This window comes from Electrona antarctica (genome assembly GCF_951216825.1).
Source record: "Electrona antarctica genome assembly, chromosome: 18".
Lineage (NCBI taxonomy): Eukaryota > Metazoa > Chordata > Actinopteri > Myctophiformes > Myctophidae > Electrona > Electrona antarctica.
Window position 1 is genome coordinate 15,594,946 of NC_136799.1, and position 24,774 is coordinate 15,619,719.

At 39.7% G+C, this 24,774-nt stretch overlaps 4 protein-coding genes across 5 annotated transcripts; 1 reads left to right on the forward strand and 3 right to left on the reverse strand.

The window, feature by feature from the left end:
- Window positions 1-4,332: 4,332 nt before the first annotated feature.
- Window positions 4,333-7,127, reverse strand: LOC306942439 (uncharacterized protein). Of its 2 annotated transcripts, XM_079528319.1 has the most exons (3): window positions 6,858-7,127; window positions 6,303-6,419; window positions 4,333-6,218 (listed from the first exon to the last, which is right to left on the reverse strand). In XM_079528319.1, the coding sequence occupies exons 1-3, from the start codon at window positions 7,048-7,050 to the stop codon at window positions 5,482-5,484; spliced, it is 1,047 nt and encodes a 348-aa protein (XP_079384445.1). In that variant the 5' UTR covers window positions 7,051-7,127; the 3' UTR covers window positions 4,333-5,481. The 2 variants fall into 2 exon arrangements, with proteins under 2 accessions (XP_079384445.1, XP_079384444.1); XM_079528318.1 differs by having other exon boundaries at window positions 4,333-6,419.
- Window positions 7,128-8,099: 972 nt separating this feature from the next.
- LOC306942437 (uncharacterized protein) lies at window positions 8,100-11,712 on the reverse strand. The gene is made up of 2 exons (XM_079528316.1): window positions 11,432-11,712; window positions 8,100-10,511 (listed from the first exon to the last, which is right to left on the reverse strand). Exons 1-2 carry the CDS (start codon window positions 11,619-11,621, stop codon window positions 9,217-9,219), a joined length of 1,485 nt encoding a protein of 494 aa, XP_079384442.1. The 5' UTR covers window positions 11,622-11,712; the 3' UTR covers window positions 8,100-9,216.
- Window positions 11,713-15,393: 3,681 nt separating this feature from the next.
- On the forward strand, window positions 15,394-19,875 carry fam216a (family with sequence similarity 216 member A; the record flags this gene model as incomplete). The annotated part of the gene is made up of 3 exons (XM_079527436.1): window positions 15,394-15,468; window positions 17,024-17,150; window positions 18,777-19,875. 3 exons carry the CDS (start codon window positions 15,394-15,396, stop codon window positions 18,905-18,907), a joined length of 333 nt encoding a protein of 110 aa, XP_079383562.1. The 3' UTR covers window positions 18,908-19,875.
- A 126-nt stretch (window positions 19,876-20,001) lies between these two features.
- Window positions 20,002-24,341, reverse strand: vps29 (VPS29 retromer complex component). Its single transcript, XM_079527174.1, has 4 exons — window positions 24,181-24,341; window positions 21,539-21,730; window positions 20,858-21,093; window positions 20,002-20,570 (listed from the first exon to the last, which is right to left on the reverse strand). The coding sequence occupies exons 1-4, from the start codon at window positions 24,181-24,183 to the stop codon at window positions 20,453-20,455; spliced, it is 549 nt and encodes a 182-aa protein (XP_079383300.1). The 5' UTR covers window positions 24,184-24,341; the 3' UTR covers window positions 20,002-20,452.
- Between the last annotated feature and the right edge of the window lie 433 nt (window positions 24,342-24,774).

Here is a 24,774-nt window from a genome sequence, read left to right on the forward strand (position 1 = left end):
CTGTCAGAGCTGGTGTGTGGACTTCACGTCTGCTATACAATTACAATACCAGTGGTTCTCAAACGTAAATGGAACCAAATAGACACTTGAGGGTCCATTTGGTTCCATTTGTACACTCTCAGAGTTATAGACCGTTAAGGGTCCATTTGGAACCCCCCTAAATTGTTCAAGGGATCCGTAAAGGATTCAGACTGGTTAAGAGGGAATCAGAACCGGAATTGGTTTTAAATTCTTAAAGTTCCCAACCCTATACAGAGACTGTATGAGTTAGGCATCAGCAGTGTCACAGGTTACATATACTGTACTGTAGCCTACATGTATAGTACAGTATTATTATATATACAGGTCTATCTTTTCCACAAATCCTTAATGCTGTGCTTGTGCTTTCTGTTTGCTGTGAGTTTCCATGTGTTTCAGCAGTTCTTTTTTGTCATCAAATGTTTGCTTACAATCTTTGCAGTCAAAGCACTTCTCAGTATGACTCAGTATGTGCGTCTTCAGCGCTCCACTTTCAGAAAATCGTCTTTTACACAATTTGCAAGCAAAGGGTCTCTCCCCTGTATGAACCCTTATGTGTTTCGTTAGTGAACCGCTCTCAGTAAATCGTTTGCCACAAACTGTGCACTCATAGGGTTTCTCACCTGTATGGACGCGCATGTGTGTCTTCATGCTTGTCTGTTGGCCAAATCGTTTGCCACAAATTTGACAAGAAAAGGGCTTTGTGTGGCTTTGTGTATGTCTCTGAAGAGCAGATACACAAGAAAATCCTTTACCACAATCTGTGCAGCCAAAGGGCAGCTCCCCAGTATGAATTGCCATGTGTCTTTCACAAATTGAAATAGAGGAAAATCTTTTACTACAAAAACGACATCGCTTGTGAGTTTGAAAGTGACGTTTCAAGGTCTCTTTAGGTGCTAAAAGTTTTCCACACAGACCACATTCACATGTATGTGTTTTAACATGCAGCATTAAAGCCATCCGGTCCCGAAAACATTGCTTACATACTTTACAAGAATATGAGGTTGGACTTTGTGTTGGTGATTTCAGATCATTACATAATCGCAAAGCTGCCATGAACTCATTTTGGACCGAAAAATTCTGCATGTTGTTTGGATCCAGTGTGAGGGAGTCTGTATCTGACTCACAATCCATAGTCTCCTCCATATTATTCTCTCCAAAATGTCCAGTCTCACAACAGACTGAAGAGACAACAAATGGTTCAACATTACAAGCTGAATGTAGATTATTGTCTGGTTCTGATATTCTATTGTTGTCTCCAGTGCTTTCTATTTTAATCAGTGGGGTTATGGTGCACGTTGAGCGTGATGTACTGGCTAGTGGCACTGTCTTTCCGTTTTCCTCTTTTCGGTTTCGACTTATTACGTCTGAGGACAGAGGTTCTCCATCATCATTGCCAGCTTCACTTTCCCCCGACAATAGTGTCACCGTTAAGACATCATTCTCCTCTGGCCCAAGTGGTTCATCTTGTTCCTCCTTAATCAGTGGAGGCTCTGGATCCTCCTTGCCCAGACTGGGGATACTCTCCTGTTTCACTTCACTGACCAAAACCTGGAGAGGGTCTAGAGAGAAGAGTGAAATACTTAAATGTCATTTTGGGAAATCAGCCCCCTTATCTCTGAGGGGACATTATGCCAGAAGGCAGATTATCATATTTAACATGCATAGCTCATCCAGAATCTGAGATGCTAAGGAAAACCCACACCGTTCTCTCTTAGTCCGGTAGATCGAGACGAGATTTTGGGTGAATTGTTCACTTTTTCATAAAAGCATGAAACTTGGTACACTTGCTGTAGAACTCGCCCTAGCCCAGGCGGGGCGTTACCATGTGTATGTGTATATATATGTGCGGTATTTTTTTTTCTTCTTTTAATCAATGCTGACCAATGGAAATTACAGTGATATCTGAACAAATGATCCATCTCTTTGCTATTGTGCTTGCATATTGTAATTTGTGTTTGTTTTGTGGGTTTTTTTCCTCTTTTTTGTGTTTTCTATTGTATTGATTGTACAGTTAGGAGTGGGACCCTCTCGAAAACGAGATACTCTCAATGGGGTATTCCTAAATAAAGAATTTCAAACAACCATGTCTATGCTCGGACGCAATCTAGATGTACGCGGCTGGCGTCGGAACTATCCCATTGAGATAGAATGAGCACGTCCGCATTCCATTGTTACAATGGGAGTCAACGCTAGTGTCGCCACTCTCTTATATTACTCTGAGTCGGCTGTGTTAAAGTTGTTGCTAACAAAGATCATGTTGCTAGGCAGTTGCGGAGTGACTGTAGATTCCTGAATGGTTGCTATGCGGTGGGGATGGGGTGGATACTAAAAGAGAGCAACAACGGTCCTGATGTTGTGAATATGATGTGAACAAAAATAGTTTGTACCAACCTGTTATTCTGTTTAACTGGTTTTCAATCCTCAAAATGGCATCGAGCTGTTTCTGTTTGTGCTCGCTTTCTGCTTTTGAACGGAAAACTTCAACCTCGTATTCAGTTATCGTTCTTTCAAACACCACAAATATCTCTTCAACTGCCACAGTTAGTCTTTCGTTGACGAACGCTCTCAGCATCTGGACCTTCTTTGACATCTTAACAGTAGCCTACTTGATCACTCTGACTGCTTGATCCAGTTGAGTTCCACTGCCCTCCACTCCAGAGAAAGGAGATGGCTCCTCCTCGTCTCACACGACAAAGCGATGTTTGCTGAGCCATGTTGCCATGGCAACATGCAGCAAGGGTCCGCTACTCTGCTTGTAAATCTGCATCTGGATACCGCCTAGACTAGAGCTAGCTGGCACAAAATATTTTCAGATTGTGGTCTGCGGCCTAAATTATAATTAGGTCTACCATGCTAACTAATAATATCCACAAGAATAGCTATTTCAGCAGGATGACTATTGACTAAGACTGAAATGAAATGAAATGATTACTATATTTACCCAGGGTATCTGGGCTAAGCTCAAGAACTTGTTTCCAGCCAGGCCCTGCGCATAGAACATTTCATCGTAATGGTTCAATGCCTTGTTCAAGGGCACTTCAGCGGTGGTAATTTTAACGTGTCGGACCGCTGATTCGAACTGGCGACCTTCCGGTATCAAGACCGCTCCGCAATCCGTTCGGCCACCGCTGCCACTGACATGTGTAAAATAAACAGGCTACATAAATACTTGCAGTATAGGCATATGGTTTACAAAATTACAAAAATAGTCTGTGTGCATAGTATTAGTAGGCCTACATAAATCATGAGGTGCTCGTATCCAGATCTAAACTATTAATGTACAAATATAGGCCTAGTTCAGACTGAAAATATTTTTTATCATAAAATACCATCTCTTGCACATTTAAAATCTTATTTAAATGTTTTATTAACAAGCAATGTTCAAAAGATTGCAATTTTGATTTGTGGTCTTTGAATTGCCCAATAAACAATACAACATTGCCATCAAGTTATGACATTAGAAAACACACACATGGAACCATTCAATGCTGACTATTTCAAATCTGATTGACTCTTTACCTTACAGAAGCAAAAACAATATATGTGAACTGTGAGGTAAGAAATCTTTTTTTGCTTAAGTTGCACTGGATAAAGAGTGTCTGTTAAATGCCTAAATTGTAATCTTTGAAGATCTATGCCAACACAATTTACAAAGCTGATGTTGAAATTTTATGACATTTCAGACCAACGCAGCACATCCGATGTTGTTTTTATAGCCTACTACTTAACCATAATACAAAACTGACTGGAACATGTATAAATCCATGTACTGATTTAATTGAATGAACTTGGGGGGAAACGGCACAATGGCTATTGCATACAGTACACAATACACATACAGAAAAGTACATACCAATGACATTTTGTTTGGCCTTTTCTATTGGTTGAAAGTAATCTGACAGGACATGGGGGGAAGACACGCAAAGGCCGTCAGGATCGGGAGTCGAAAGCCACGGTGCCCAGGCGGTTGAGCTTGAGTCATACTGTCAGGTCTAAATTCTCTCTTCTCATGTAAATGTCACATGACAGTAGGATATCATTGGCGCGATCCACCTGCCATAACGAGAATGGCACCCACACCTGGACATCGAGAAGCTGAGTCAAGACACACACTATAGCTGACCTGTGATGGTCAGGGACAGTGATCAGGGACAACCTGGTGGACTCACTGCCAGAGACGTCCCAGGCAGGCCAGGAGGGTCCCACTGGGCAAAGCCTGCTGTGGTGCACTGACCTGGCTCTGCCGTAACGTCCAGGGTGTCAAATGATAAACTATCAACCAGGTCAAAACATGGTCACGTCCTACTGCACTTTCATTGACATGTGCCTTTACTGTCTTAAATTATAGAGAAATAATCTGCTTTAACACAAAGGACACACAATCCCTCCCCCAAAAACAAACACTACAGTCCTACATTGACTATGTACACAATGCACTCAAATGCGTATACATTTTCAGTACACTAAGTTAACATTACATTATACAAGAATATAACAGCGTCAGCTGTTCAGAAACCTGCCTGGAAAAGAAAATCAGACCCGTGTGAAGTGAGGGGCGCTCTTATCGTAATATGTTATCTCATTCCAGCCAATCACAATTTGCGTCTTCACTTTTGTCTTCAATATTTGTTTACACACTTTTCTTCAATGTTTGTTTACACAAACACTCAAAGCTGGGCATACGAGGCTAGCGCCCCTCGAAAGACTGTTACTGAGATCGGTGGTGTGCCATTTGATGCTCAGTTAATGTTTTCCCATGCCCAGCTTTGTGTGAGTGTGTACCTCATAGCGATGATATGATTGGCTCAGCAAAGTACGTATTGGGGATTAAAACTGAAGACAGAAAAGTGATAGGCAGTGGCACTCATCACAGTTGCTTACCACCTGCAATCCCATCAACTGTAGTCATTTTCAGTTTGGCCCTATATGGTCTTTTTTTAGCAGCTTTGATGGCGCTCCGTAGATCATACCTGGATTCTTTTTGTAGAATTCGTCTTAACCTCAGGCAAATTGTTGCTGTTAATCTGGGCGTCTGGCAGGAATGGGAGCAACTAGTACCGGGATAGTTATCCACACACAATCTAACAAAACCACTTAACTATTCAGCATTGATCTAAACTCGAAGCTGAATCCTTAAAGATTGACCCTTCTGTTGATTCAAAACATTTTTAACCATATTCTGAACACAACTGTCATAATTAGACAAACATTCAGCGAAAATAGTGATACAAGCAGTCATGAGCTGGAAGAGTTTTAAGTACTGACCCCTGGGGGATCCCGGTCAACAAAGTATAATAGGGTTTAAGTGGTTACGTTTTACTGTACTATCCTCAGTGGGATTGATTGTGCAATAGGTGGTCCAGGAAATAACGTATTGCCTCTGGTTGGCTAGTTGACATTGTGGCACAGATTTCACGTTACAGTGTCTGGCCTATGTTTTTTCCACACTTCAACAAATCATTACCCAGTACATGCAGAGGTGTTCTCCCCATGCTTCCTCCTGTGTTTTGCCAGTGAGCTATTGTCTTTAAATTGCTTCCCACAAACTGTGCATGGAAAAGGTTTCTCCTCTGTGTGTACACTCATATGTCTATTTAAGGTTCCCCTAACATGAAATTGTTTTCCACATACTTTGCAACTAAAGGGTTTGTCCCCTGTATGAGTCATCATGTGTGTTTTCACTGCTGACTTTTGACGAAATCTTTTGCCACACAATGGACAACTAAATGGCGTTTCACCCGTGTGACTTTTCATATGCCGTTGGAGACCCCACATACAATCAAATCTTTTGCTACAAACGTTACACGTTCTGTGAGCTTGTATGTGATGTTTCAAGCTCTCAGAAGGCTCTAGATGTGTCCCACAGAGACCACAATCTCGTTTATGGGTTCTAACATGCAAAATTAAAGATGACCAACTAATGAAGGACATTTCACATATTTTACAAGTTGAAGTGGTTGATCTTTGATTTGTTGAATTCGGTTCTTGGGACAATTCTGGAGGTGTCTTGAAGTCATCGGCGAGGGACAGACATAGTCCTTCCATGTTTAAAGATGAGTGAGGGTCCTTGACCTCCTTAGAATCATCATCTTCGTCTTCAGTCTCAGAACAGTAGGAAGAGATGAGATGGCCATCATTTGATGTATTGACTCGAAGTTTTGTAACTTGGTATTCCTCGGTTTGGCTTTGACTGGGCTCTGAAGACATAGGATTCTCATCTTCATTTTCACTTTTTACTGGAGGCAGTAGTTTACTTGTCACCTCTGAGAAATCTGTCTCACCTGGGCCTTCAAACAGTTCCTCTTTAATCAGTGGAAACTCATCATCCTCTTGATCCAGACTGTGGCTCCTGTCCAGTTGCTCATAAAAGCCCTCTTCACTGGCAGAAATCTGGGGACCTATGGGATCAAATTACATTGTTGGAAAGCACAGACCCATGTCATGTTTTTCTTCCTATTAAGATAATTATGTCACCTGAAATCAAGTTTGAAATTGTAACGTGTGTGAGACTAAAGCTTGCTCACTGCATATTTGTTTTTCCCTTTTTACTTCCTTTATATGATTTGAAGTGTAATGCTTAATCATGGTGTCGTCTAGCTCTGGTCCATAGCATATTAGAGCTATGGACCAGAGCTAGGTCATAGGTGTCGTCCACAGTACGTTTTTGTATTGAGTTTGTGCTTTCTTTTGAAATGTTCTGCATATTGTTAATCAATTTCAGTTTCAGAAATCAATAACGTTAATGACAGCAATGCTACATTTCCTCCTCCTCACAATGGAATTAATTGGATACATTGTGCGCAAATTAAAAAAAACATGCTATTTATTATACATGCCTGTTCTATACAACCTAATTTCAGGTTTTAGAATGACGTCCAGCAGCCGCCGGTGTCTATCGTTCTCTGCTTGTAATCGACACACTTCATCCTCGCACTCAATTATTGTCCTTTCAAACACCACAAATATCTCCTCAATGGCCATAGTTAATCTTTCGTTGACGAATGTTCTCAGCATTTGCACGTTAGCCATTTCCAGAAGAAAATAATAAGGCGTTTTAGTAACTACTAATAGCAGCTATAAAACCATGGATGTCCACATACAATAGATTGTCAACAACCGAACAACGCAAGCATTCGCGCACAATTATGACGCCATTCCTTTTAGTTAAAATGTGAACATTGCCTTTAGGTACATACCGCCACCTACTGGTCAATATTTATTATGATATATAGAGTATTATCCATATATATATATATTATTATCCATATAGACTATCTATATTAAAGGTTTTGTTAATACAAAACCTTTTATTGAGGTGGGTTGCCAAATTTCAGCCAATCAGGGGGAAACTAAACATTTAACAGCTTCATTTTGATAATGTTCCAGTTCCAACTTTGTCTTATCATTTCTTGTCATCACTTCCAATTTCACTTGTTTAATCTTTATCCTGTCTGAGTTCAGGATAGAGAAAATAAAAATGGTATCCCAAAAAAATGCATTTTCTGTTCAATGAAGAGCTGGAGAGACATGAAACAAAAGTATTTAACGCTTATATTAACCAAAGAAAATCACTTACCCCATCTTTAATAGTTAACACTTAATACATTAATATCTTGATGTTGCCTGATATCTTGATGTTGCCCTTGATGTTGCACAATGTATAGCCTACTCAGTTATAACTTATTTGCTGAAAATAGCCCATCTACAAGCTCACAATGCGTCACAAATGCAATGCATTGAGCTTAGATCAGATATATTTTTGAGGGGTGCTAGCCCCTCCTATATACAGGTTTAATGTTTGTTTTTAGTTCAATGTTTGTTGAACTAAACGCCATTGACAATGAAGGGAAAATGTACGTCATCTTGTCCCTAACACAAACATTAAATGCCATTAACAAAGAGAATTTAATGTTTGTTTTGTCACTGTTTGTTTTACATCACATCACCTAATCAACATGAGTTAGACTTTAATATATTAGCACCCCTCACTTCACACAGGTGTGATTTTTTAATATAAATCAGATCTAATGGTAGTTTAGTGAGCGATGTTTCTTTTGCCTCCCTAGGGAGGTCCTCGACGCACGTCCCACTGGGAGGAGACCCCGGGGCAGACCAAGGCGCAGTTGGAGGAAATACATCGACTCACTGGCCTTGGAACGTCTCGGAATCCCCCAGGAGGAAGTCACTAATGTTGCTCTGGAGAGGGAAGTCTGGAGCACTCTGGTGGAGCTGTTGCCCGCGCGACCCGACTACGGATAAGCGGTTGAAGATGGATGGATGGATGTTTCTTTTGTGTGCACCATGTGAAAAACAAACCTCTGGACCTGATGTTTTACTGTAACTATACAATGCTGTAGCTAAATACAGATTGTTCTGTAATGGAATTAATGGTCTCCTCAATCGCTACTACTTCATTACACTTAACTACCTGTAAACTAGACTGAACATCCTGCCTACTCACTCATTAGGGTAATGTATTCCTTATGAAACACCAGCAACAGAACATGTAACTTAATTTTAGTTAATAGTTTGTCATCATGCCCCATTCACTGACTGTTGTGAACAACCAAATAAACAGTAAACACGTTTATAGAGGTTACAGCTATGCTGCACTATTATCACACATGATATCAGGAAACTTCAAACTAGTATGGAATATGATAAAACCTTGCATCGTCCCACACTCCAGACTCCAATTTAGTAGTGCACACAAGTAACATTTTCCTACTTATTGATCCCAAGTGATTTGCCATGGCTCGTGTGGGACAACCAAGGCATGGATGCGTGTGTAATGACAACTAATAACAGATTGATGAAAAAAAATCACCTTTGAACGCAAAAGAAAGCGATATGCTTATGGGATCCGCTCTATGCTTTGGTCTGCTGGGTGTAATGACAACTAATAACAGATTGATTAAAAAAATCACCTTTGAACACAACAAAAAGTGATATGCTTATGGAATCCGCTCTATACTTTGGTCTGCTGGGGAAACTGGACAGGGGCATTTGGGATCAATATAAGTAGGAAAATGAGCCTATGTAATTTAGTTTGGAGTTATCCTTTAACAGAACAAGTATCTGGAATGGAAATGTCAGTTTTAGGGCTAGAAATCAATTCAATAATTTATTTCTAACATAAGCAAGCAACATAAAAGAATACAAGCATGAGTAAAATGCTGAAACCAAATCAATGTTTCAAGTTTCGTCCTTCATTTGAAAACTACAGCTGGCGCTTTGCTCTTCTAAACTGTCCACTGGAAGGGAGCATTCGGAGTACAGCTTCTGTGCTGTGTGGAATTTCACATGTCTCTTCAGCTGTCCACTCTTGACAAACCGTTGTCCACAATGCATGCAAACAAAAGGTCTCTCCGCTGAATGAATCGTCATGTGGTTCCTGAGAACTGACTCACGAACAAATCCTTTACCACAGACTGTACAGGTAAAGGGCTTTTCCCCAGTATGAGTTGCCATGTGTCTTTTCAGTGCTCCATTCTCTGTGAATTGTTTTCCACAAACACTACACCCAAAGGGCTTCTCCCCTGTGTGATTTCTGATGTGTACATTTAGATTTGCTTTCTGGCCAAACCCTTTACCACAAAATGGGCAAATAAAAGGTTTTTCACCAGTATGACTTCTCATGTGTATTTTTAAAAGTCCTTTAGCATATATTCCCTTTCCACAAATAGTACAATTGAACGGCTTTTCGCCTGTGTGTTTCCTCATATGTACTTTCATATAGGCTTTCTCGCTAAATACTTTACCACAAACTGTGCAGCTGAAGGGTTTCTCTCCAGTGTGACCCTTCATATGCCTTTGAAGACCTGAAACCCATGTAAATGTTTTACCACAAATATTACAGGTACTGTGAGCTTGAAGGTGAAGTTTCAAGCTCTCTGAAGCCTCTAAATGTTTTCCACACAAACCACAATCTCTTGAATGAATTCTAACATGTACCATTAAAGACAATTTACTTGGAAATGATTTTTCACAGATTTTACAACAAAGAGGAGTTGGGATTTGGTTTGTAAATTCAACAGGTGTCTTGTTACTGACAGACGGATTTTGTCCTTTCATGAGCTGTGCGTTCTTTGGTTTCAGCATGTATAAACCTGACTTAAGTTCCCCAGTATCCTCCTGATCCTCATCACTGTCTTCAGTGTCAGTTTCAAAACGGTCTGAAGAGAGGAGCTTAATGTTGGTAGTTAGATTTCCATCAACTTTCATTTGCGCAGTTGAGGATCCAACTGGTGACTCCGTCTCTCTGTTGTCCTCAGTTTTGCTTTGATTGACATGTGAAGACAAAGGTCTAACTTCATCAGTTTCATATTTCACCGACAGTAATGTCAACATCGAGACGCCCACCTCCTCTGGCCCTAGAAACAATTCCTCCCGTTCCTCTTTAATCAGCAGCAGCTCTGGTTGCTCCTGGCACAGACTGGGACTCGTCTGCTGCACAGAGGAAACCTCCTCTGGAATAACCTGGGTAGGTTCTAGAGGGAAGAGTGAAATATATCAATAATAATGATGACATGCAAAAAGAAACTAGTTCTCTTCTTGGGAGAGAACAATGAAACAAACACAACAGAGCAGAAATGGATTTGAACAAATATCATAATATCACACCATCAGTGGTGTTTTAATAGCCCAAATGTTGAACTCTCGTAGATGTATTTATCGATTCTGACATTTAGCCCAATCACACATACATCTACGAAAGTTCAAATTTTGGGCTAGTGTTTTGCCAAAAAAGTTAGGTGGACCCTAGGTTTAATGCTTTATTGGGTCGTCCACTCACAGTTGACAGTTTTTGTATTGAGTTGTGCTTGAAATGTACTGTAATTCTGCAAACTGTTAATAAATACTTGTACTTCAATCAATCAAACGTGTATATTCTGCACTATTCCACGAGATTCATACAGACAACATTCTCTGTTAACAGAAGTTATTCACAACACTATTAAGCATAATGTAAACTCCTTTCAATGAGGACATTAACCCCTAGCTATTCTAGGGCTAGGCTGGCTATAGGAGTTTAATTTAGCCTTGGTTCAAGTCTTCAAGACTGCTTCATTTCATTGATATTCATTGATATCCAGCTAAAAATGTGGAACTTGACAGGTAACATGTTAACATGCGTCTTTATTTGTGGCATAGCCTAATTAAAAGTTATCATGTTACAAATTAGCCTAAGATTTAGACTCGTAGATGTATTTATCGATTCTGACATTTTCAATCAAATGTCAGAATCGAATCGATCAATACATCCACGAGACTCACGAGAGTCTAAATCTTAGGCTAGTCACAAATAACATATACGAATAAGATGCACACATTGCACACTAAGTAGTAAGTCAGAGTAGTAGGCTAACTTGTAAGTCATAGAGCTGTATTGTTTATTTTTTAAACAAACCTTTTCTTCTACTACTTTGAGTTTTCAAAATGGTGTCCAGTCGCGTCTGTTGTTGAATGTTCTCCGCTTTTAAACGAGTAACTTCATCCTCGTAGTCTGTTATCGTTCTTTCAAATTGCACAAATATATCTTCGACTGCCACAGTCAATCTCTCGTTGACGAACGCTCTCAGCATTCCTACTTTTGACATCTTCAGAAGACAAATTGTAAAACAAAACAACAAAAGGAGCCGGGGCAGAGCTATGCCAACCAAACTGCTGCTGCAACAAGCAACGCGCAGTATTCTGACGTCATTGTTTACTAACGCCCAGTCAGTCGCCCAGCAGGGAACTTTAAACAGTAATAAGCAATGAAAACTAAAAACTAGTTTTCACTTAATTGTTATATGATACTTGATACCCCTATATATATTATGTATATAATTGTATTTAGGCCTATATAGGTAACTATATAGTTACGTAATTATTAATACATAATAATAATAAATAATAATAGCAAAGTCAGAACCATGGAGTTATAACTCCTTTATCAAGTAAGTTTGCCAATACAAGGCATTTTTACTTTAAAAATACTTTAAAAGATTGAATATGGAATATTTTTGATAATAGTATTGAGTCAAATGACCGCCTGTAGTGTAGGAATGCATCGTTCGCCTGTGGATGTGACCCCATGTGTTAATAAGCACTGATCCCACAAAGTTTCAGCAGTAGTATCAGCTCATTGTTTACATATTGACGGTCTGTCAAACAGCGCCAATTAATCCTCGGCCTAAAAGTTTAACTATTTCCAGAAAACAGCAGATCTACAAGCTCACAACAGCACGTGAGGTGTTGTGAGCGTGTAGATGGGCATTGTCACAGCAGCCTGGCATGATTAATTAGTAGGGTAATGTTACATCCTAATCTTTCACAGGCGATACCAATGACACGAATAGCCTACCAATGATAAACAGAGCCTTTTCCAGTGAGCCAACATGCACAATAGAAGTACCATATGATTCTGTTTGACCTGAATGGAACACAACTTAATTAGTAAGTATCATCGAGATTGTAACATAACCCTAGCCTACTATTTTATGGCAATAAAAAAAACCTGTCTATTAGCCTATACACCTGTATGGCAGCATCTGCATTAATTTGGTGTCTTCACTCAATTATACAGGACTTTCCTTATGTCTGTGTGTATACAGTAATACACAAAAACACAAATAACACTTTTAGGGGGTTTTAAGGGTGCTGATTCTGATGAATATGTCCGTAACCTTATTTTATGGTATACTGTAGGGTCCATTTCAAGGGAAATTCCATAGGGTCAATGTCAAATATGAATATTGTGTAAGTGAAGCAAGTGAAGTGTTTATTTTTTGTTTGAGGAGCGCTAGCCCTCCAACATCCCGCTTTCAGACATGATGCTATGTGGCAGCCAAGTAGCTATGGACTTTTAATGTGTTTTTTTTTTTGCCAGGTCTGTCTGCATGGCCATGCCAGGCTAACCTCATCCACCACCACCAACATGTCTACTTCATAGTGTGGAATAATTCTTAGGTGATGAGACACTGGAGTTTATCTGGGTGCAAAGGAAACAAAAATATAGAGTGCATGCAGGACAACAGCAACCTTCAATGGTTCAGACTGTGTAATGGTGAGGCTGTCAGCCAGCCAGATGTGTTTTTAACACATCTGGCATTTCCTACACTGAGGAAATTCCAGCAGGACAACCTTTTCGTTCACTAGGGTCAGTTTTCCATGGTAGTACGTGAAATCTTGGAAGTTCATCTTAAGCCACACAACATATTTTAGCAGAATGATAACCCAATTTGGCAGTAGGCCTACAGATGACCAGCAATAAGGAGCCACAAAAATACAGGCATGACTGTATTTTATTCTAATGAGGACTAACAAAAACAAATTACATTAATTAAGGATGGAACTCTACTATTATATTGTCCAGTTGATATCTACATGTATTAGTTCATCACATACTCAGCCTTAATTTGCCATCGATGAGGAGAGTGAAAAACGTAGCGTGAGGGTGATAAACCAATTTGGTTGTGTTATAATGCAGATGAGTTGGGGATAGCACTTGTTACATTTATTATTATCTCCCCCCATCAAATATCCAAAGGTCAAATTCACAGTGCTAGGTCAAAATGTATTCCTATACATATGGGTCATATTTAGAACTGGGGTTTTCAACTGATTTTCAAGCAGGGACTACCGCCATGACTAATCAACCTGTGGACCACTGTGGTGTCAGGCGGGCCGGCGGGGGATATGGGCTAGGCTATGATTAGGTTTTATCTTGAGTTGCAGTCTGTCTATTCTTGGCTATAGTGGTGCAAGTCTAAGTCTAGTAGTGTCATTTTATGGCTCTAATCTACAGTAGGCCTGTACCAATTCTGGTATGCCAGTGTGGGGAAAAAAACTCACACAAATATGTAGTTCCAAAAGGTAAAAAACACTTTGCTTTTACTATAAGCTCTAGGGATTCTAACAACTCATCCAGAACGTAACTTCACAAGGGACTGTGTTTCATACATGTGCCTCTTGACAGTCTGTGGACTTCATGTCAATGAACTGATCCTCATCGATCATAGTTAAGCTTTAAGTACAAGCCTCCTAAAATGACCACTGATAGGCTAATGATGATGTCTAATTCCACTGTTCTCCCACCAACAGCTGTGGTCTAAGTTTATCAAACAAACCTTCTCAGACCACCAGCGGTCCAAGGTCCACCAGTTGACAACCCCTGATTTAGACTGATCCTATTGAGCATGTAGCACAGGTGTATAGCACTTCTGTGTTTTTCTTTTTAATTAAGTGAGTAACTGAGTAATTCGTATGTATAATATACATACGAATTACTCAGTTACTCACTTAATAATAACAATAACAAGACAACACAAACATATTATGTTTGTGTTGTCTTGTTATTGTTAACCACAATCTTTGCTTAGCATGTTATTTTTTCAAAAGTGACAGCTGTATGCTTTTATTTTGAAGGTGCTACTCCCATGCAGATTGGACATAGATACCTGTTCAAGAACACACCTACAGGGCCCTCTAGTTATAGGAGCCAGCATGCACTTCTAAAGAAATCGTCTGCCCAAGACAATTAGACAGTAGCCTTTCCTTCATTCTAAAGTTATAGGTTTGGACCTTCAGTGAATATGGATCTGTATTTGTTTTTTTGACCTTTATGTATACAGGTGAGTCCCATTGAGATACAATATATCTTGATATTATTAATATATTATTATTAATTATTATTAATATATTATTAATAGGCTATATTATGAATTTACAACAAGGGAGACCAGTTCAGCCCTACTTTTTTATATCATACATTTTCTTCTAACGGGTAGTGGGCAGTCTTATCCTATTTGCATATTTTCTTTATACAGACAGACAGTGGTGTTAAAAGTACATTTACTCAAGTACTGTACTTAAGTACCATTTTGAGGTATTTTTTTACTCTACTGAGTACTTCCAATTTTAAATAATTTGACTTCTAGGCTACTCCACTACATTTCAAAGGCAAATATCGTACTTGGACTCGACCAGAATTATTTGAAAACTTCAGTTATAGTTACTTTGTAGATTTTTATTAATATTATTACAAAAATACTTCAGACCTATAACTACATACTTTGGCCATTTGAAAATAGCCGATTTACAACCCCAAACCATGCATGCTTTTCAAAGGATTTTTATACATTTAGAAAACTTGTGAAATGGGACATTTTGCATAACGAGTAATTTTAGTGGTCTTTTGATGCCAGTACCTTTTTGCTTTTAATCAAGTAAAATTTGGAGTATCGAACTTGTACTTGAAAACAGACTATTTTTACAATAAAAAATGTGAGTACTTCTTCCATCATTGCAGACAGATGATATGGAAAGTTGGAAACAGCATATAGGGGAGGCACAGGAAAGAGGGCTTGGGCCTAGACCAGCTGAGAAATGTGTGCGTCCAAGGTCAGTGGGCTTGACCACCTGCTCATTGCAACGTCACCTCTTCCTGCCATGAAAAAGCAGGTGACGTTTGCAGAAAATCAGAAAGTGAACAGTGAGCATCCAGATAGCATTTTGCCCAGGTAAAGTGATACTGTACCAGCATTTTTTTCACTGTGAATAATGATCTGCTAATCGTTTCTTTTTATTTTCTGCCTATAATTATTTTATTAATTAAAAACAAATGCCTTTTAACCTATAGGTTCCCTAGAAATGAAATAAGGGAATATTATGATTCAATATGCAGTTCATTGTGATTATACTAACTGAAACTTGTTTCAAATTGCAGGTTAACAGGGATACCTGATTCAAATAGCGGTACGTTCATCATGCTCCTTCTCTAGTTAATACTAGTAATATCAGTTCTGAATAACTAATGAAACATTCAAATCTAAAATACTCCTCCATGATTAAGGCAAAAGCAGATATACATAGTTAATAAAATGACAGCTTAATTTAGAGAAGAGAGTAGAGACAAGCATATTTGAATCCAGAACACGAGTTTAACTTTTCTTTCAACTCACTCTCAGTCAACCCAGTCAGCATTTCGGACACATAGACACCATCTCCATGCTGAATCAACAAAATACGTCAGTGTCTTGTTTGGTTTGAAACCCGAGAGACAGATTTTTCAAGACCCAGCAGTGTGCACTTTATCTGTGGAAACTAGAGGAAATACTACACCTGAGGTTGAATTTGGGTCATGCCTGCCTGAGCTGTAACAGGAAGAACGCTGGTGGCTGGTGTCCTAATTAGGAATGCTTTGGTTTGACACACTAACTACAGCAAAGACATACGGTCTATGCTGAGTACTAAACAAAGTTTTCCTTTTCAATCCATTGGTCATAATTCAGTTCAATTCAACTCAATGCAACCTAGATCAATGAAATGAAATTCAAAACATATCACAAGAAGAGGGAGACACTGTAGCGGAGATAAGAAACAGAAGGCAATGGAGGCATGTCTTGGGTCCGATGCACAGTAAAAACCTGTGTTAAATTAATGTATCCATTTGTACAAATGTAACCAAGTGGTTATGTGTTCAATTGATTACATTTGTAAAAACTCGAGATGAAAACTGATGATTTTTATTGTGATTTTCAAGAGCTACATTAGACAGTTGTGGTGTTCTTGTTAACAGTATTGCTCGATGTCAGTGTGAACTCGGACAGTGGTTTGAGGGTCAGGAGACCCCTGGCTAGACACTCTCCACAGCATGAACCCATCATTCACATTCGCAGAACTATGACTTCAGCCCCATTTTTAAAGGTGAAAATCCATGTTATGTCATGCCATGGTATTGTGTTGTATTCAGGTGCAAATTAGCCTGTGTAAACTCACAACATGTCCCATTGTGACACGTTGTGAGCTTGTAGATCTGCTATTTTAAGTATTAAAAAAAAGAAAAGAAAGTCTATATGACATGCCCTAAAATAGTTATGCCCGGTGATTCAAGTTAATCTTATTGAATGCAATGCAGAATATAATCACCTAAAGCCATAAGATTTTATTTTGGGCAGATTTCTAACAGCATGGAATGAAAGACACTAGTGAGCCAGTGACTTTCTCTCTCCTCTAGAACGCAGAGCTGACCCCAGCTCAGAAGGAGTATCTGTATACTATAGCTGAATCCTACAGTGCACAGCACGTGCGCAACCTTATTACCCAACATTACATGAATGTGCTCCACAGGTGCATAAGGACAGGTGAGAGAAATGCAGTTCGTATTTGATTTGTTTGTATTTTGTGTGGGACAATGTGCTGCTGACTTAAGGGAAAAGGAAAAGCTTGCACATCTAAACCTGATCGCTGCAGATCCATTGCATGTAGGATGAAACGTGGAGGAAATGCACACTGCTGTTGCAATTCAGCATCATTTGATAACTTACATTGAACCTTATTGATCCTCAAAGGTGGTTGTTTCACTAGCCATATATAGAAACAAGCAGTCCTGGAAAACTATAAGGAGATATTTAAGAAATAGAATAAGAGAAAAAATGCAATGTCAGACTCGTAATACAATGGTGTTGAATAGTAAGAATGATGCAATTTGTTCTCATTTCATTTCACTGCATGATTATGTAAATTAAAGTTATGTGTTCATTGTTTGATGTTTTTCATAGACAACAGTCCAGAGAGGGACAGTTTTGTTGTGACTGAGGTAAAGCGTACACTAGAAAATAATACAAGTGAAACAGAAGTTCCCAGCAGCTCAAAGCAACAGACACACAGTGGTGCAAAGCATGCAGGGAAATCCAAGCTCTCCAAAATCCATGCCAAAAGACAAGGAAGGTAGGACTAGGAAACAATTTTTCATATAATTTAATGTATTGTTTTATCTTCTTTTTTTTTTTTTTAACAATTTAGCTATCTTGAAGCCAATCTTAAACACCATACAGATAATCTAATTTATTACATATTGAAAATAAATCTCGTCTCTAATTTCCTTACCTAGCACTATTGTACATACAGTACAGTACTACAGAGACAGAAATGTGTATTTAGTATAGTTGCACCTGCACCTAGTAGCTTTACTGGAAAAAAATCTAATACTATTTTTTGAGTGGTGCAAACCACTCCAACAACCAGCTTTGTCTGTATGTTTGTGTACCTGTGTACGTACGTGTCCGTGCACAGGTGAGCATGGTTACCATGGTCACTGACATTACGTCAGACCACAGCTGATCAGGCTATATAAGACCTTGCACCACTCAGTTCACACGGGTGTGATTTTTATTAATATTGCTAATTCTAGTCATGTTGGCACTTTATAGGAATTTAAGCCTTTTATTTTGAGTAACTAAATTCTTTAATACAAACTCTTGTTTTTGTTTTAAAAAACACAGATCTCCTGGTACACCAACATCAAAACATAGAAAGACCATAAAATACACCGCAAAGGTGCCTGGATTAAAGAAAAAGACAAAGCTGAAACGTAAGTTGATCAAATGGCATTAGTATACTATAATCTTTTAAATCCGTTCCCGAGTCCTGACAGAGCTCTACTGCACTGGTTCTCAACATGGAGTCTGGGTAGTGGGGACCCACATACAGGAGTCCTTGGGTGGGTTCCAGGGTGTCCCCAGCATAAAAGATTGATAGTGAGGAATCAAATGGAACCTTTTGGTTCTGTAACTCTGTGTACAAATGGAAGCATTTGTTTCAGAATTAAATTATGACGTTGGATTTTACAGTGTAGATTGGATGAATAGGTTTCTACCTTTTTTAAATTATACCTCATTGGATTTGACTGATATTTTTTATAAGTTGAGGATGAAGAACTGCACAAATAACAAATTTTTTTGGGGCATTTGGCATGAATCTGTGACCAGGATCCAGGAGCAGCAGTCTGTGGGATGACCTGGATCTGGACATTGAGGAAGGACCTGATGATTCTCTCAGTGAATGTCTGAGTTTACTGTCTATAGGGGTGGACGGTGACAGCCTCTCCTCCGATGTGTGACACAAAATATTTAAAAGGTTCTGCTTCTGTGTTGTTCAGTGGATACTAGTCCTACTCCTAGACCACCGATTAACGGATGTTAATATTTTCAAGCATTTTCAGGTTTGAGGTTTGAGGTTGGGACACATGGACTTCAATTGCAGATACCGATGTTGTAAAAAGTCAAATAATGGCTCTAGTATGCTCTAATAAAGCATTCTGATTCTGATCAAGATCTATGACTGGATTGGGGGTTCCGTTCCCTGTGTAGCTCAAAGGGTTGAGAATGGCACGCCTATTGCCTTGCTTAAGGTAGAGCATGTAATTCTCTCTCTCTCTACACTTTTAGTTAAACTAACGGATGATATTGCTGTGTGTGTGTGTGGCGCGCATTTGATCCTCAATGGAGATGAATGGAAGCTAATGTTACACACAGCTCTAGCCAGATGACCTACTACACAACAGCACACGTGCCTCCTGACCTTGGTGTCAAACTCTGGTCTGCCGGAGGTAGACAGCCTTCCAGGGTTCAGTCCTACTGTAATTCAGCCAGGGTACATGCAGTTAGACACAGGGGATGGAACCCCTGTGGAAATTATCTCTGGGCACAGGTTTAGCCAAATGCCACACACAGTCTGGATCAGGATCAGCATCAGAAAAACAAAAATTCTCTCTCACACTACTGCCAATGTGTTGGCCCAGTGTTTTTTTTTCCCCTAGGGTAACCATTTACAGTGTAAATTTTACACTGTACAGGAAAATATTCTGTTGGGACACTACAAGGGGGTACAGGGGCTGCTTGCAGAGGATTTTGTGTGAACTACAACTCCATCAAACAGCACACTCTCTCTCTGGTCTGGGCATGTGCTGCGCAAGTTATGTTCTTTAACCACTTAAGCAGTACTTCTTTGTATGACAAATAGTGGAAATGGGACCGATTATGAACTTGTATTGTAGATCTGCCTTTGCCTAGAATGACATTTTCGGTATGAAGGTTTTGGTATGAAGACGTAGTAGTCAACGCTTTCCTCCCATTCCACAATGTTCATTTCCATGTTACATTTATGTTTCACATTAAACTGAAAGGTTTGGATAACTAATGCAACTACTATCGATTAAATGAGTGAAATTAGATATTTATTGTGGGGGTGAAATGACAATAAGAACACTTTCTCAGGGGTTACATGTACTAACAGGAGATCTGGAACAGCTAAGAGGTAAAAATTAAAATTAAAAAAATGGCACCAAATGACCCCCCTCCCATTGAATACAAATACATGTGACGTTATTGCATCCTCTACAGATACCAAACGATAGCTTGGACACAAGCAAACGTTGATGACATATATAAACCTATATAATCATACACATTCTTTTCTTTTAGAGTTTAAGTTAGCAAACAGTTTGGTACAGCATTAACATTGTGTTGTAGTGGCCCAGGAAGCCGCAGGTGGAAAGGAATGAAACGATAAACATGTAGCCAACAAGTGCGCCAACCCCAAGCCTCACCCTCCTCCTCCCTCTTCTCTGCTGCAATCTCTCCCTCCATACTCCTTCACTCCAGCTTTACGACTTCTTGTACTCAATTCTCTCCACCTTGACGTCGTCTCCGATGAGCTGGTAGACGTACGTGACCACCGTAGATGCCTGGATGTCCATTAACACGAAGGAGGGGATGATGTTGCTGCCGGGAAAAAGTTAAGACTTAATGCCATTGAAGTGACACCGGTGATTGGGACAATCAGCTCATTTCTGCAGTACAGGAGTAGCTCTAGCTTAACTCTCTGTGACATGATAATCTAATGACTACAACCTAACTAGTATTTTCACACATAGAGATGATAGGTCTTGTTTTTTATTGATTCTCTCTCTGGCCACCTTCCTTCCTCCAACCATGTGCTCAAACTGACCAGACTACAATTTCGGCTTTGATCCTATTCCCAACTGTGAAACGGTCTCTTGTTCCCATACCTTTCCAGTGCGTTGTAGGCCCCTGTGGCCGAGCCGGGGTTGATGTAGAACTTGTTTTCATTCTCGAAGGCCTCAAACTTGTGTGTGTGTCCCGAGATGAGGATGTCGACATCCAACTGCCTCTGCAGTAGCGCCAGACTCGCCATATCCCCCCAGGGGATCACCTGGTGTCCGTGGATCAGTCCGATCTTAAACTGGCCCACCGTCACAACCTTCTGCTCAGGGTAGTTCAGGTTCTGTTCAATGAGATGGGTGAGGTATAAAGCAGTGAGATTGTTGTGCTGTCATTTATTTGATGTACATTATTTTTTTCCCCTCAAGCAGAGCACTACTCGCTCTTCAGCATTTACCTTTACTGAGATGAAATCTGACAGGAAATCAACAAGTAGAGGAAGCCGAATTACATTTACATTTGTGGGCTTTTAGTTAATGCTTTTATCGTGCAATGTCCCGAGAGTGGGCATCCTTGAAAACTGACAGGACTTACAGCTGCAGAAAGAACTGAACTATACATGCATGTACTGTATAAGTATTGCACTTTAAGATTAAAGTACTTCTGAGACTGACAGTGATCCGATTGAGATTTGTGTGTTTTTGCAGCTGTGCAACGGAGTGCAAACACACTTGTATACTGTATATCCCGTAACTGTGCACATGTACACTACTACTACACCAACCCACCTCGTCAAAGTCTCCTCTGACAATGTGGACGTCTCCAGCTAGGGTCTTCAGGTAGTCATAGCTCTCCTTGGTACAGAGGTTGCCTGTACAGAGAATGTGTTGGATCTTGCCTGGGACCAAGAGCTTCTTGAACTTGGCTGGCAGGGTGTTGCACCGGTGGGGGATGTGCAGGTCACCTAACACCAGGACCAACTACCAGCACAGGACAGAGAGATTATTTAATAATAACCCATTAATAAGACCTCATTCTACAAATGCCTTCTAAATGAGTGCCTTTCTCACTCTTTCAATATTTTTTCAACAAATTTCAAAAATAGCAGATGTACAAGTTTGCAGCGTGGCACAAAGTGACTTTGTGATCTGCTATTTTTGAATAGCCAACGCTAAAATGACAAATTGAATCTGTACTTTCAGAGAATGCAGAGTAAAATAACAAATACCCACACACTGTCTTCAAATGCAGTGAAAAAACTTGAATAGGGAAACTAGCAACATTTCGGCCTATGCAGCCTTCATCAGGCTATCCAAAAGATAGGCCGAAACATTTATATGTTTACCTATTAATTAAAGTTTTTTCACTGCATTTGAAGACAGTGTGTGGGTGCTTGTTCTTTTTCATTGTCGGGCACTTTACCCTCTCCTACACACCTGTCGGTGTACAAAAGCCTTGCCTTTTTTTGAGAATGCAGAGTAAAAATGATGGGGGTGAAAATAGAATCCAGGTAATTCATTTTTTGTGGAGGATTTAGGATTATATAGGTACTGTATATCTTCCTGCTTCATAGCAGTACTAGCAGCACTATTACGCTGGTCGTGACCACAAGAATAGCTGGTGTAGTGTCATGGATACACAAGCAATAATATGGACCAGATAATAAGCTGTGAAATTGATAAGAAATTTGTAATCCAGAATACACCAGAAGAAATATCTGGCAAGGAGGGCTCGCCTGAGGACGACCTAGACTAGAGAGAATAAGTAAGGGATCAGAGTGCATATTCAAGACATATACATCAAGATATTGTCAGGCTTGACAAAGCAAAAAAAGGAAACAACAATTAATAAAACTGAATGGGAGAATACGCACGCACACACATACATTACAGAATCCTATGTTTTATGTTAAAAAATGTTGGACCCTGTTGTAAACAAGTGTAATGCTTTATCAAGGTGTCGTCCACAGTAACAGTTTTTGTATTGAGTTGAGCTTTTGTTTCAAATGTACCCATTCTGCATACTGTTAATAAATACTTCAATCAATCAATTTTCACACAACACAGGGGTCAATCAATGGTAGAAACATCCACAAGTCATATTCAATATAAAACCCATAATTGACCACACTATTTCCTCATTACACGCTTCAATTCTGTAGATCAGTGATCATTAGTTGGGGACCAGAGCAGAGCATCAAATGCCTGCCTGCCAAGCACAACAATCCACTACTGTCAGTGAACTGGCAGACCTGGCAGTGGCTGTGAAACTCCACAGCTGTGTCCCATTTAAATCCCTAATTCCCCTGTTAGTTAGTGTGCGAGGCAGGCCCTCCACCCAGCAGAGATGAGAGAGAGAGAGATAGAGAACAGGGATCCAACACGGAGCATGGGGCACTTACCCGGTGACCAGCCTGGTTGATTCATTGGAGACAAGCAAGGTGGGGAGGTGGGAGGAGGGGAGCGGGTGAGATAGGTGGGAAGGCAGGATGTGTGTGGAGAAAACAACATGAGGCATGATCAAAGATTGGAAGAGGAAACGAAACAAAAAAAACAAAATAATGGTTTAAAACAGGACAACGAGGGGTTAAAACTGATATTAGAAATTAAAAAGTGAATGAATTAAATAGACTGACATCACACAAAACATCAGTTTTGTTAGTGGTTGCTGGTTAGTGATTTCAATGGGGTGCAAAGTAATGACTGATGTTTCAAGCTTATGAAAGATGGGTGAAATATTATAAACAATAGAAACGTCATTTTAACAGTGGTCAGACCCAGTCACAGTCCATACAATGGTATCTCCCCCAGTTGCTGGTCCTCAAAGAAATGTGTACATGGTTGTGTGTAGAGAGAAATAAGAATGGTAGATACAGTAGAAAGATAGAGGATGAATGAAAAGTTCTGATGTACAGTACAACACGGCCTCTTGCAATGAATACCCTGCCTACTTCAAAATCATATTTAGAATACAAAATGGTTGGATTTGGAATGATTACTACATCAGAAAGTGACTGATGAAACGATGAGATGTGTGATGACATTAGTTGTTAGCCTGCTAGCTTATATAGCTTAAGCTGAACGGCTGACACAAATTCACTATCTAAACCAGGGTTTATCGTCATCAATATGACAATGCTAACTGTAGATAAAAATAGTAGACTGGAAATAAAATCCAAACTAAAATCAAACCGTGCAAACTAAAGAGAGATTTAAAGGAAGCTTGATGAATGCATATAGTGGAGCTGTCATGTGATCCGCTCCTTCACGGGATGGGACTTGACTAAAAACATAAAAGGCTCTCTCTCTGCCCCCCCTTGAACCCCACTGGGGCCTCTCTGTCAACCAAACTCAGCATCGTCATGCAGGCAACGTGTTCCAAACGCCAACGTTTTAAAAGAGAGAATAGGTTTTCTTCTTTTCATACTTACCATTTTATTTTGCTGCTTCTGCTGCTAGTCAACTTCAGGAAGCGTCTGCGCACGTACAGCGTCACCAACAACCAATCAAAAGGGAGTTTACGTCCGTTTACATCAATAGTGAATGGTTTGTATAAAGTCAGCAGATGCTAGCATAAGTAACGATCTCCGGTTTAGTCGATTGTCGTCAGAATAAAAGCATTGTTGTGGAACACGTTAATTAAATGAATAGATCACATTTTGATTATTGATGCCAATTTGGGGATACAGACAAGCTTAATTATTTAGTGATAGAGATTAACTACCAAGGACATAATGATTTCAGGATTGTTTTGATTGATTGATTGAAGAATTTATTAACAGTTTGCAGAATTACAGTACATTTCAAGCACAAACTCAATACAAAGTTTTGTGTGTCTTGCTGCGCAGACCTCGACATGTTGCTTTTCCCATTGATTGATTGATTGATTGATTGATTGGAAATTGTATTCACACTTCACAGTATGTTGACTGGACCTAGCTATACATTTCAAACGAAAGCACAAGTCAATACAAAAACCAGAACAAGGATATGTTCACTTGCCTGCTATTTAGCATTAAAACAAT